This window comes from Cheilinus undulatus, linkage group 13, assembly GCF_018320785.1.
Source record: "Cheilinus undulatus linkage group 13, ASM1832078v1, whole genome shotgun sequence".
NCBI lineage: Eukaryota > Metazoa > Chordata > Actinopteri > Labriformes > Labridae > Cheilinus > Cheilinus undulatus.
This window is the reverse complement of record NC_054877.1, coordinates 9,877,030-9,890,061: the sequence shown is the minus strand read 5'-3', so window position 1 is coordinate 9,890,061 and position 13,032 is coordinate 9,877,030. Positions and strand designations below refer to the sequence as shown.

The 13,032-nt window shown below is 40.3% G+C and overlaps 1 protein-coding gene across 1 annotated transcript in view; it reads right to left on the bottom strand.

Moving 5' to 3' along the window:
* Positions 1 to 3,114: 3,114 nt before the first annotated feature.
* Positions 3,115 to 13,032, bottom strand: part of LOC121519886 (double-stranded RNA-specific editase B2-like) — a 20,373-nt gene continuing 10,455 nt past the window's right edge. Inside the window, exons 3-7 of the mRNA XM_041802985.1 lie at positions 12,158 to 12,320; positions 11,655 to 11,824; positions 9,654 to 9,807; positions 9,275 to 9,456; positions 3,115 to 7,353 (exon numbers count right to left, since the gene is read on the bottom strand). Coding sequence (XP_041658919.1) covers positions 7,085 to 7,353; positions 9,275 to 9,456; positions 9,654 to 9,807; positions 11,655 to 11,824; positions 12,158 to 12,320 — 938 coding nt within the window. The 3' untranslated portion in view covers positions 3,115 to 7,084. The remainder of the gene's footprint in view (positions 7,354 to 9,274; positions 9,457 to 9,653; positions 9,808 to 11,654; positions 11,825 to 12,157; positions 12,321 to 13,032) is intronic.

Sequence of the window (13,032 nt, the reverse complement as noted above, 5' to 3'; positions counted from 1 at the left end):
GGATGAAAAATTGATATAAACTGGCAAAAATGGGAGAACTGGGTTTAAAATGGGCAAAAAGGGGTGTAAAAAGTGGTTAATAGTGGCAATAATGAGGCAACAGTAGGCAGAAAGTGGCAAGAATTGGATCAGAACTGACAAAATCAGGCAGAAGAAAGTGGTGGAAAGGGTATAAAATTGACACAAATGGGTTTTATGTGGCAAAAATGTGCTAAAATTGGCAAAATTTGTGTTAAAAGGTGATGAAAATAGGTTAAAATTTGTTACATTTGGTTCAAAGTGGCTACAGTGTAATTTAAAAAATTTAGTTTAGGTTGTTTTTTAAGGCATCTAGTGACCCCTCTCAGTGTCTCACAACCCCCAATGGGGTCCCGACCCCAAGGTTGAGAACCACTGCCTTAGACTACCTAAAACCTGGTCTTAAGTCTAAAGCCTGGGCCAGTGTGTTCCTGATGTTTACCACAACAAACTACAACTAAAAGTCAGTTGTACTAAAGGTTAGGGTATTTTAAAACCTCTCACAGCATAACTCCTAAACTTTATGATGACATAAATTATTTTGGCATGATGATCTGAAACAATGCTTAGGTCTTCATGTCTTGAAATAATTCCAGTTAATGCCTGATGATGCATAAAGTCCATTCAGTTTTACTGTCTGTGTTTTCATTGCTAAACCAGCCAACAGGATGTTCAGGATATTTAAACCTAACATTAAACACAGGTCTCTGAAAATGATGTGCCCACATCTTTCTTTTACTGTGATAATTAGGGCTGCACGATATTATTGGTATCTACAGATATTAGCCTTAAAAAAGCAAATATCAGTATCTGCAGATATCAAAATTTCAGCTGATATTTACAGCTGATATTTCTGCTGTAGATATCAGCATATATTTACTGTAAACTTGGGCCATATATACTCATAAGTTAGCAGAGGGTAAGGCCAACAGACCTATGTCATTTAATGTCTTTTTTCTTTTCTTATCCTATTCTTTAAACTTTAGAGTTTAAGGACTGAATATTGATATTGGTATTGTGTTTCCCTTGTGAGAATCTTAAAATGTAGGACTGACTTGAACCAGTGGACAAAACAAAGAAAGGTAGATTGTATACATTATGCTTGATGGTGGCTGGCCTAGGTGTTACTGTAAATGTACGTTTTACAATTCCAGATGTTTCCATAAACATTTATAGAACTGAAGACTTACAACACCCACTGACAACATTCCCACATAATCAAAAGGTGTGTGTGTGTGGGGGGGGGGGGGGGGTTAAAGCTGTAACTCTAAACTCATAAACTTATACTGACTTGGTTATGAGTTTAGAGTTGGTTAGAGTTGATCTTAACATGTTAAAAGAGAGCCAGCTTCATAATACAGAAACTCTACCTTTAGAGTCAAATGACCAGAATTATCCTCTAATCTCGCTTTTTGGTACACCTCTTCTGATCCTGTGTTTTATTTGTTAAATTTGTGTAAATCAAGTTTATTGCTTCATAATGAATGACTTTATTTTATCTGTTTAAAGGCTTCACCTCTCCATAAAACTGAGTTTACATTGTTGGTTAAACCTGGGGATTTATTTATAAGCCTGTGCTGATTGGTAACTTTTGAAATACAAGAGGATTTGCATTACTGCAGATAAATTACAAGACTATGTAATGATCAAATTTTCCCAGTTTGAACGACAGTACTTTTACTTTTTTTTTTTTTTTGGTATATTTTAAAGGTAGCTTTTCACAAATTATTTATGTTATTTATATTTTCTGCTCACTTTTCCTAATACACTCCACCAGTAAAGTCTATTTCAAGATATTTTAGTAGAAATTTGAGCAGAGATGATTTGGTTTTACCTAGATGAATCCTTAAAACTAGTCACCCTGGGTTAAACCAACAAAAACCTTTATATGTGGAGAGAACTTAAAAACTGTGTGTAATGTTTGAACTCAAGTTTTTCCAGTTCTGTTCTTCTCCTTTTGTAGAAAGTTTTAATAATTCTCTCCGCTTTCTAACTCCATTTTCTACCGTCACTGAGCCACTCTGCTGCCACGTTCATAATCCACCTGTTTGAACCAAACGTTGTCACCATTCACACTTTCAGCCACGATGAACTCCGATCACATCATCTCAGATCCACCGTTGTGAAGCCGTGTTGAATGTGGCTCTTTAACAGTGTTGTTTGTGATCAAAGTGTTTGATGTACAGAGACAAATGCCACAGCTCGATTTCAGAATAAAAGAAGAAAACCTGTTGGTGGAGTTGACAGCAGTTCAGTGGTTTCAACTGTGTCATAAGGAACAAGCATTTTTGCTTGGAAAATCAAAATAAACCATTCCTGCTGTTTGAATATTTAGTAACTTGGCTGTTTTTTTGGGTGGGGGTCTTACTCAACTGTCTGGGCACAGCTAGTCAAAAGAACAGGATGTTAACAGGAAGCACAGACACACAATTTAACACAAATAAGTTAATTTATTTCACAGTGATAAAAATAGTCATGACCAATATAGACTAAATCCTTTCTGCATCTCTATTCATAAAAGTTTACATAGCATTCAACACCAGTGGCAGTCATTAGGACTCTTTACATTCCTTATTTGATAAAACTTTTTTATAAATAAATGTCAGAAAAGACTCACAGATAGAGCCCTGCACTGGAGCCCTAGGCCCGAGGGGCCCGACAGCCAGACAGCCCGAGGGCTGGGCTTCGGGCCAATGATCATATCATTACCTCGGACACGGGCCGGGCTCGGGCTCTTTTGTTTTAAACCTGACAATTAGGGCAATGTGTCGTGTTTGTGTTTAAATGGTGACATCTGAACACAGCAGCCGCTCTGCCCCCTCCCTTCCCGCTCTACGTGTCCCAGCCAGCAGTAGCAGCAGCGAGTGTGTTTTCAGCGCAGCTGGAAGCGTGATGGAAGAAAGGAAGACTGGACTTGCCCCTGAAACTGTGGATGCTACTCTTTTTCTGCATGATGCCAAGTAAACAGACTGTTCTTCTTGTGGTGTTTAAAGAACAGAGTTTGCCATGTTCAGCAGCTCACTGTTGTGGAATTGGATGTCGCCATGTTCAGAATTGATTAATAGTTCTACTATAGGATAGAATAGAAATGTTTATTTGTTAATAGGACTACAATTGCTGCGATATGCAGGTCAGCTGTTGCTGTACGCTGCTGCATCGCGCGCGCAAAAAAAAAACAAAAAACAAAAACAAAAACAAAGTCGGGCTTCATACGGGTTCGGGCCTGATAATTCTGAAAACCTGTCGGGCCAGGCCGGGCTAGGGCTCCACCCCCTCGGGCCCGGGCCGGACTCGGGTCCAGATAATAGGCCCGTGCAGGGCACTACTCACAGACAAGAAAACTACCTGGGAAATAATAATGAATATTTTTATGAGATATAAGAAGAAAAACAAACAAAACAAAACATTTGTGATCTCTTCAGCAAACCATGAAGTCTTTAAGTTGTAGTGCACCAAATTCCCTCAAGGTGGCAGCATTTGTTCACTCCCAAGCCTCATATCAAATGACACTGAACAACATTGATTAAGAATCATAAGGATTATTACAAACATATATAGCAATGAAATAAACTCAACCAAAGGTGACCAGAACAAACGAACATTTGGTTATACAATAAAATTGTGACATCAAACTGAAAAGTAAAGGTGCAAGAAATGTGGATCACATCCATTGGGTATTTTGTGTTGAGCACATGACAGGAGGGATAGATTTTCTCACAATCACATTGTGGAGTGGAGACCTATAACCCATTGGAGGACAAAAAGAAACTCCTTTATTTTAATATTAAGGGTACAAGTGTATTTGTGTATAATTTGAGTGTGGATTTAGGTGTTAAGTCATTACAGCTGAGGTTATGGTGAGTCACAAAAGGAAAATGAGGGCTGTCAAGATTAATTGCATTAGTTACAATTAACTATAATCCAAAATTTAGTGCATTAAATGTTTTCAATCAAGATTGATAGGTTAAGCCATCTCAGTATCTCCCTGCAGCTGCAGTCAAGTAAGTCCCTCACTGCTTCTTTATGTCTCATTTCACTTTAAAACTACACAGACAGCTCAGTGACCAAGTTAAAAGCCATTCGCACCTTCTTTAATCAAACATTTACCTTTTTTATGGTTCACTTATTCCCAAAGTTCCTTTTTCTATGGTAAAGTTCATTTCATAATCTTCTATCTACTTAGAAAAATCCTAAGAGGAAGACTCTTAGTTTAGGTCAGTAGAAAATGACACAAAAACAATTTTAAATGCAAAAAGTGGAATTTAAAATGCCACATAAAGAGTTTGATTAACTGTGATTAACAACAGAAATCCTGAGATTAATCTCGGTTAAAATTTCAAATTTTGTTAGTATGTTATGGGAAATAAATTTGTTTTGTGTCTTTGACTGGCTGGCAGCTAGTGGGTGATAGTCCTCTGCTGGAGAGGTAGACAGGTATTTGTGTTTTTATGTCTTCTTGTATTGAGTGCTTGTGAGGCCCGTTGTCTTTTATTGACCACTGTGAGGACCGTAGGAATGTAGGGATATTGTGGACTTAGCTCACTTCTACAAAAGTCTAGTTTAAGGTTATGATGGTGAGGGTCCCTAACAAGTGTAAAAACAGAATATACAATGGAATGAATGGGTGAGAGTGGATTATCTTTGGGTAATAAATGCTATTCACAGTGGGTTAAGACAACCCTGCACCTTCAACTTTTACTTAGTACAACAGTCTAGCCAATTATCCGTTTACACAACTATGCAACAGTCATGCTATGTTTAACCTCAGTCTCCTTTATATATCACTCGTAATGATACTCCGTAATGAAAACATACATAAACAAACCTGTAACACATCTTTTTATTTGCTGATGTTAAAGCTGCAGAGTTCTAGGGGTTTTCTGGGCCAAATTCCCAGCCCTCTACTCTGCAAAGCGCTAGTAAACTGCTGCATCGCCCTTTGGTAATATACAGCAGCCATCTTGGACCCATGATATGACCCTGAAGTGACCTCTGCATCCGGTGTCTGTCGATTTACCTGAGAGAAGAGAAAGAAACATGGTCAAGTTTTATAACCAAATGACAAATACCTTTTTGGCTAAACTCCAGTGCCCCGATTCTTCTTGCAATGGAGGTGAGTGCTAGGGCTGCATGGCCCTTCAAATGCAGATTTTCCACAGGCACAATCCAAACCAAGTTCATAGTAATAAGAAGTTAAAATCTAAATGTAATGTTTTATCAATATCTTTTTCAATTCTAACAAGAATTTGGAAGTGAAAACAGAATTTCAGATTTTTTTGCAGATGTATTAAAAATGAAAAACTGAAATATTACATTGACATAAGTATTCAGACCCTTTACTCAGGTCTTAGTAGAGTCTTTTTTAATATGATACAACAAGCTTTTTTTCTGCCCTTTTTCCTTCAAATCCTCTAAAGCGCGATCAGTTTGAATGAAGACCATTGGTGGACAGCCATTTTTAGGTGTTGGACAGGGTTCAAGTCAGGGCTCTGACTGTGCCACTCTAGGACATTCAGAGTTGTCCAAAAGCTGATCCTGTGTTGTTTTGGCTGTATGCTTAGAGTCATTGTCACGTTGGAAGGTGAACCTTCAGCCCAGTCACCCATATTTACCTCAACTCTGACCAGTCTCCCAGTCCCTGCTGAAAAACACCCCCACAGCATGATGCTGCCACCAACATGCTTCACTGCCGGGATGGTATTTGCAGGTGATGATTGATGCCTGGTTTCCTCCAAACATAACATTTAGATTTGAGGCCAAACAGTTCTGTCTCGGTTTCATCAGAAGAGAGAACCTTGTTTCTCAGTCTAAAGGTCCTTCAGGTGGGCTTTCTTGTATTCTGCACTGAGAGACTTCTTTCTAGTAATGGCCATAAAGCCCAGTTTAGTGGAGGGCTGCAGTGATCCTTCTGGAACTTTGTCCCATCCCCTCACAAGATATCTTGAGTTTAGTCAGACTGACCATCAGATTCTTGGTCTCCTCTCTTACTAAGGTCCTTCTCCCTCGATAGCTCAGTTTGGCAGAGCGTCCATCTCTTGGAAGAGTCCTGGTTGTGCCAAACTTCTTCATTTGAAGATTATGGAGGCCACTGTGCTCTTGGGAACTTTCAGTGCAACAGATTTCTTTGTAGCCTTCCCCAGATCTGGTCCTTGCTACAATCCTGTCTCTGAGCTCTGCAGTTCCTTTGTGCTCATGGCTTGGCTTTTACTTTGATATCATATGCAAAACAGTGAAGGGGTTCTGAATACTTTCTGAATACACTGTGGTTCAGTGTGAAAGTTAATTATGGGAATTAATCTACAAACCCCTTTTTCAATGAATGGAAAATGGTGCAATGAACTTACGACTGAAACTTTTAAAATAAAGTAGTTGTATTGGCATAAACAGGAGAGACCAGGCTGGGACGTTATATTAAGACAGGAGAGTTGAACAACAAACTGGCCAATTTTCTCTTTCACAAGGGCTTTATGTTGGCTTCTCAGCTCAGAATAACCCGTGTCAATCATCTGTTCTGCTTTCTTCACCTTAAAATGACACCTGTCCCATCAAATTCACATTTTTCCACTGCAGACATTTGGACTTGTCAATGCAGAAAAAGCAGGGATGTCTGTTAAGATGCAAAGTTTTACCTTTTCCTTCTCTCTTTTGCAAAAATGTCATCTGTTTTTTCTTCTCCTTGCACTTTTACTTCACTGAGTCCAGTTACTTTTGTAAATAATTGCAACTCACTCTGCTGTCATAAAATATTAAAACAAGGCAATCTGGTCCAATTCAAGACCCCTGCATCCATTTTTGAACTTCACAGAGGAAATTAAATCCCTGCTTTAATGAATGTCACTTGATTGTATTTTGCTTGTCTTTGTCATGACTGATGAAATTGGTGGACCTTGTCTAAATGTCTTTATGATGAAAAATGTTCAAGTATAAGACTCAAGTGCTTTTATGACTGTTTTGTATTGTGCTTTACTAATTGATCACACGACGTCCAATCCTATCGTCTCATCTACTGAAATAGAGTTCAGGCTCCATAAAAAGAAGCCCTGATGATGACATCCTCAGCAATTTTTCATGGAGCAGCAGAGTGAGTCAAATCCCCTCCCTCCCTGAGCCTCCTCTTTACAACATTTAAAGTCTCTGAGAATCTCTGACCCACCTGCTGCTGCAGCCGCTGCCAACGGGTGAACATTGAGCGCCTGCAGAGCCGTGACGGCGTCCCTGAGTCCTTTTTCCTTCCTGTTGAGGTGCTGATCTCCTCTATGCCTCTGTCATCCCAGCTCCAGTTCACACTGATGTTCGGTGCTTTCCCCGATGGCCTGTCGTCTCTGCTGCTCAGATCTGTACAAGAAAAGATTCAAGGACAGGCTGAAAACTGAGCAGCACTGAAGCAGGTCCACTCACGTTACACCTGCAAACATTATTAGTACCCACAAATGTAATAAACCACATACATAACACCAATCTATAGGTTTTGACAAAATAATCCCACAAAGTTAATTAATTTTCCACAAATGTAAAAGCAGTTGCCCAATGCACCGTGAAAACAAATTTCCCACAAAGATCATAACTTTTACATTTGCATGGATTTATTATGTTTGTTAGAAGATAAAAATCTGAGGCTGTTAAAAATGGCTATTATTTCTGAAAAATGTAATAAAAATATGAAAACTAAATGTTTGTGGTAATGTTGTTTGTTGTAGCCTTTTTACAACTGTCAGTGGTTAAAATCAGCGTCACATCATGTCACATCAAAAACCATAGTCAGGGCAATTTTTTGAGGTCCACCTGAAGCAGGAAGTTGTCATGGGAATGTTTTTTTTTTGTTCGCCTTGAAACAGGAAGTAGGTTTTTCAGGGTCTTAAAACATTGTTAGAGCTACAGATCTTACCAGAGTGTATCAAAATGTGTCAAAAGAGTGCTCTGAGAAAATTCTAGGAATAAATAAGGTATACAGAAGGATAACTTAAAATCTTCGTCCACTCAAAATTTGTTTTTAATCTCAAGAAGTTCATAACCTATACAGTATCTTTAAGGCAAAAGGGAGCATGAGATTAACAGGTGGATTGGTGCAGCATCAGCAGTACTGCAGGCGTTGTGCTGGACCGTTGTGGTGAAGAGGGAGCTGAGCCGAGAGGCAAATCTCTCAATTTACGGGTGGATCTACCTCCCAACCCTCACCTATGGTAATAAACTCTGGGTAATGACCGAAAGAATGAGATCGCGGATACAAGTGGGCAAAATGTGTTTCTTCCAGAAGGTGGCTGGGCTCAGCCTTAGAGATAGGGTGAGGAGGGAGGGAGCTAGGAGTAGAGCCGCTGCTCCTTCGCATCGAAAGGAGTCAGTGGAGGTGTTTCGGGCATCTGATCAGAATGCCTCCTAGTCGCCTCCCCGTGGAGGTTTGTGAGTGTCGCTGGGGAAAAGGGATGTCTGGGTCGACTTGCTCAGCCTGTTACCCCCATGACCCGGCCAAAATAAGCAGATGAAGATGGATGCATGGATCTTTAAGACACAGTAACTTGCCTTAATAGGGAAAGCCATGCTTCAGGAGTTTTGTTCATGTGCAAAAAGTAATGTTTATGTACTGTTTGATTTTATTTGGATCAGATAAACCCCCTCTAATTCCAGAAGAACCACTTGGAGTTTACAAAATTTTCCAAAATTGATATTAATCCTCCCCTTTTCTCATTCAAAGATTTTGTGCTAAGATTCATGGCTCTAACAATGTTTAAAAACTCTGAAAACTTCCTGTTTTCAAATTTTACAGTTATTACATTTGCAGTAGGCAACTATATTACTGTATTACATTTGTGGGATTATTACATTAAAGCTGAAGATTTGTAATACACTGGAGGCTTATTACATCATTATGTTTGCAGGTGTTGCAACCCATCAAGTGCATTTCAGGTACAATATATACTACAGTGATTTTAGCTGTTTTTGCAGACTCCTGTGTATTGCTGTTTTTATCAAAACAGCGCATTCTGAAGGCAGAACTTTTTTTTAAGATTTATCTTTTTGGCCTTTTGATAGCCTGCCTTTATTACATAGCAGAGAACAGAGGATAGGTCCGAAAACCTAGATGAGAGAGGGGAGAGACATATGGCAAAGGGCCACAGGCCGGATTCTAACCCGGGCTGCCTGCGCACATGGTGCACGCCTTAAACCACTCGATCATCTGTGCGCTCAAGGCAGAACGTTTTTTGACAACGGGTGGATTGTTTTTCATGTAAATGTTGCCTCAGACTTCACTTGAACCTACAGCCCAGAAGCATCTGCTGCCGCCTGTACGGGAATGGAAGGTGCTTGACTGGTGCGAGGCGGCGAGCCATGGCTCGACTCAGGTGGCCTGTGTGGCTGAGAGTCCCCACCGTCAGGCTGTGAAGGTAAACTGGCTCCACCAGGTGAGACAGTAGTGCCCCTTGGAGACCCAAAACACTCCATCTGTTGAGACAAACATTGAAATAAAAGTCAAAGGTGGAAGGACAAGTGAACACTGAAAATAATTTATTTCCTGTTCCTGCTTTCATTCTATCAGTCCATAAAGCTGAAGGAACAGTTGGCTTTTGCCTACAAAGAAAAAACACATTTGTGTGGAGTGCTTGTCAGTAAATAAGCGTCCAGGGCTGCTTGAAACTCACTTTGCCATCTTATCCGTGCAGGACATGGTGACAAGAGGTTTGCCTGATGACACACCATCCCTTTTCTGATTGGCTCGCTGTGCCGTAAGAGGTAGCGTTCCCTCACCTCCGTCCACCTTCACTCTGAGGTGACAGCGAAATCTTCGGCTTCGGACTGACAAGAGAAGAAAAAGAGGAGAAATCTAAAAAAAAATCCACTTTGTCCCGATGGATGGAACCTAAATTTACCTAAAATAACTCTCATTTAAATTTTGTTCATTGTTTCATTGTAATGTCTTCTTGTTGTATTTTAAAGGCTCTTTTTTTTTTATTAATCTCTGTAAAGCACTATTAACTGCTTTGTGTATGAATGATGCTATACAAATAAACTTGCCTTGCCTTGCTGAAATACTCTTTAGCAAGTTATAAAGAGGGAACCCTGGCGAGACTTCACATCCTGTCCAAAATTATTTTATTTCTATTAATCAAGGCCAGGAGCACTACAGGTAAACCGTGTCACTCTTTCTGATCATCTGTCAGTGAAATGTAGGTATTTGGTCATCAGGTAAAAGTCTAATTAGATATATTGTATTCAATATTTTTCAGAGCGAAATAATCAAAATGAATGGATGGATGATGTATGGATGTATGGATGGATGGATGGATGAATGATGGATGGATGGATGGATGGATGGATGGATGAGTGATGGATGGATGGAAGGAAGGAAGAGAGGATGGATGGATGAATGATGGATGATGGATGGATAGATGGATAGATGAATGTGTGGATGGATGGATGGATCTAGGATTGGATGGGTGGATGATGGATGGATGGCTGGATGGATAGATGGATGGATGGATGGATGGATGGATCTCGGATTGGATGGGTGGATGGATGGATGGATGGGTGGATGGATGGATAGATGGATGATGGATGGATGGATGGATGGATAGATGGATGGATGGATGGATCTCGGATTGGATGGGCAGATGGATGGATGGATGGATTAATGGATGATGGCTGGAGAGATGGATGGACGGAAGGAAGGAAGGATGGGTGGATAGATGGATGGATGGATGTATGGTTGGATGAATGATGGATGGATGATAGATGGATTGATAAATGATGGATGGATGATAAATGGATGGATGGATGGATTGAAGGAAGGAAAGGATGGATGATGAATGATGGATAAATGGATGAATTCCTTCAAGCTTTGATGATGATATTCAATATTTTTCAGAGAAAAATAATCAAAATGAATGGATAGATGATGATGGATGTATGGATTGGCTGGATGGATGGATGGATGGATGGATGGATGGATGATGGAAGGAAGGAAGGATGGATGATAGATTGATGAATGATGGATAGATGAATGTATGGATTGATGGATGGATGGATGGATGAATGATGGATGGATGGATGGATTGATGAAAGATGGATGTATGGATGGATGGATGGATGAGTGATGGATGGATGATAGATTGATAGATGGATGCATGGATGGCTGGATGAATGATGGATGGATGGATGGATGGATGGATGATAGATGGATTGATTGACAGATGGATGGATGGATGGATGGATTAATGAAAGATGGATGGATGTATGGATGGATTAATGAAAGATGGATGGATGTATGGATGGATGAATGATGGATGGATGATGGATGGATGGATGATAGATGGATTGATTGACAGATGGATGGATGGATGGATGGATTAATGAAAGATGGATGGATGTATGGATGGATGAATGATGGATGGATGATGGATGGATGGATGGATGGATGGATGGATGGATTCTAGATGAATGGAAGGATGGATTGATTGACAGATGGATGGATGGATTGATCTTAATGTTTGCCATAAATGAAAGCTGGTAGATCATAATTAAAGGTATTTTATGTATAAGTAAGCACATGAACCTCAAGCAGCATTTGTGCTTTTTGATCAGTTGTAGAAGCAGAAATATGGAACATCAGAATGATTTCATCATTTTCACCATCATCTTCTCACATGCAGCTGTGGCCTCGTAGGGACAGTTGAGTCGAGCGTCTCCACACGGTGATGAGCTGATGTACATATGAAAGAGGACCCCGTCCTGTAATCTGAAGCTGCTGCCTCCATGGTCACTGCTGGGTTTATTAGGTATGAAGATGGACTGTTCTTCAGTGTCTGCTGGCTTACTTCAGAGAGGAAAGAAAGCAACTAGTCCATCATGAATTCATGAAAGTTTCCAAACAATTTTAGGGCTCTAAGGTCAAAAAGATCTATTGTGTCAAGAGTAATCTACATCATGACCTCTTAGTGGCTCTTTATAAAATCTGCTCCACCATTATCCATATCTAGGTGGAGCCTCGTTTTGTTCTGCTGCATTTGCATCTGTTTATTTTGTCTTTGCATCATTATGTATTTGCAGACTATTTGTTAGTCCATCTCAGAGCCCCCGCTCTAGAAAACAATATAAAAGTGAATAAAAACTTTTGTCAGCATGAGTAAGTTAACATTCAGATCTGTACCAGAGCAGCAGCTCCAGCTGAGCATACAGGAATCGAACCAGCGCCCTCCTGCAGGCAGCTTCAGCGTGACAGTCTCTGAGCGTACTGCCATGATCGCTCACGTTGTCCAGACACTTTGTTCCTGTAGCCAGAGACACAACCCGGGCAGATCTGAGGTCAAGGCCTGAAAAAGACAGATAAGACGCAGACACAGACGAGTGACACAGATTACACCAACAGCCCAGGATTCTCTCGACATATGATGACCTCTCTGATGGAACAAGACATCCCACACCCAGCAGTTAAACATTTGTCAGAACAAGAACAAGAAAACAAGACATTTCCTCTCCTCGGCCCGTGACAAGCTGAACGCTAACAGGCTGAGACAACCTAATGAAAAGTGTATGACGGTACAATCACTCCGCCGTCTCAAAAACAGTCTTTTGTGTTGCAATCTGGCCTCATCAAAGATTCACTGAGCGGCGAGGATGACTGTCTTCCCTCTGGATCTGTGGGGTGATTTGGGGTAACAAGTTTGTTCTGATGCAGTGATACAGTTTAATGTTAGAAGGACACAGATGCTCCTGGAGAATCTCCAACCTCACATTTTTAATTGACAGTGCAGATGACTAGTCTCTCCTCCATTTTAGTCACATTTTCAGATAATACATTGGCTTGATATCCTGTAAGGCCACAATTAAAAGATCAGAGCGACAGTAGAGATAAAAAGAAAGAAGCAGGAGCAGCTTTATGTCATCAGTGGTTAGGGTTAAGGTAAGGGTTTAGGTGTTAACCAATATGGTTAAGGATGTTTCATTACCTTGATTGGCATCTAAGGCTAGCAGGCTTCTAGTTCCTCCCTACTTTAAAGTTTCAATGACCCTCCAGAGGAAACA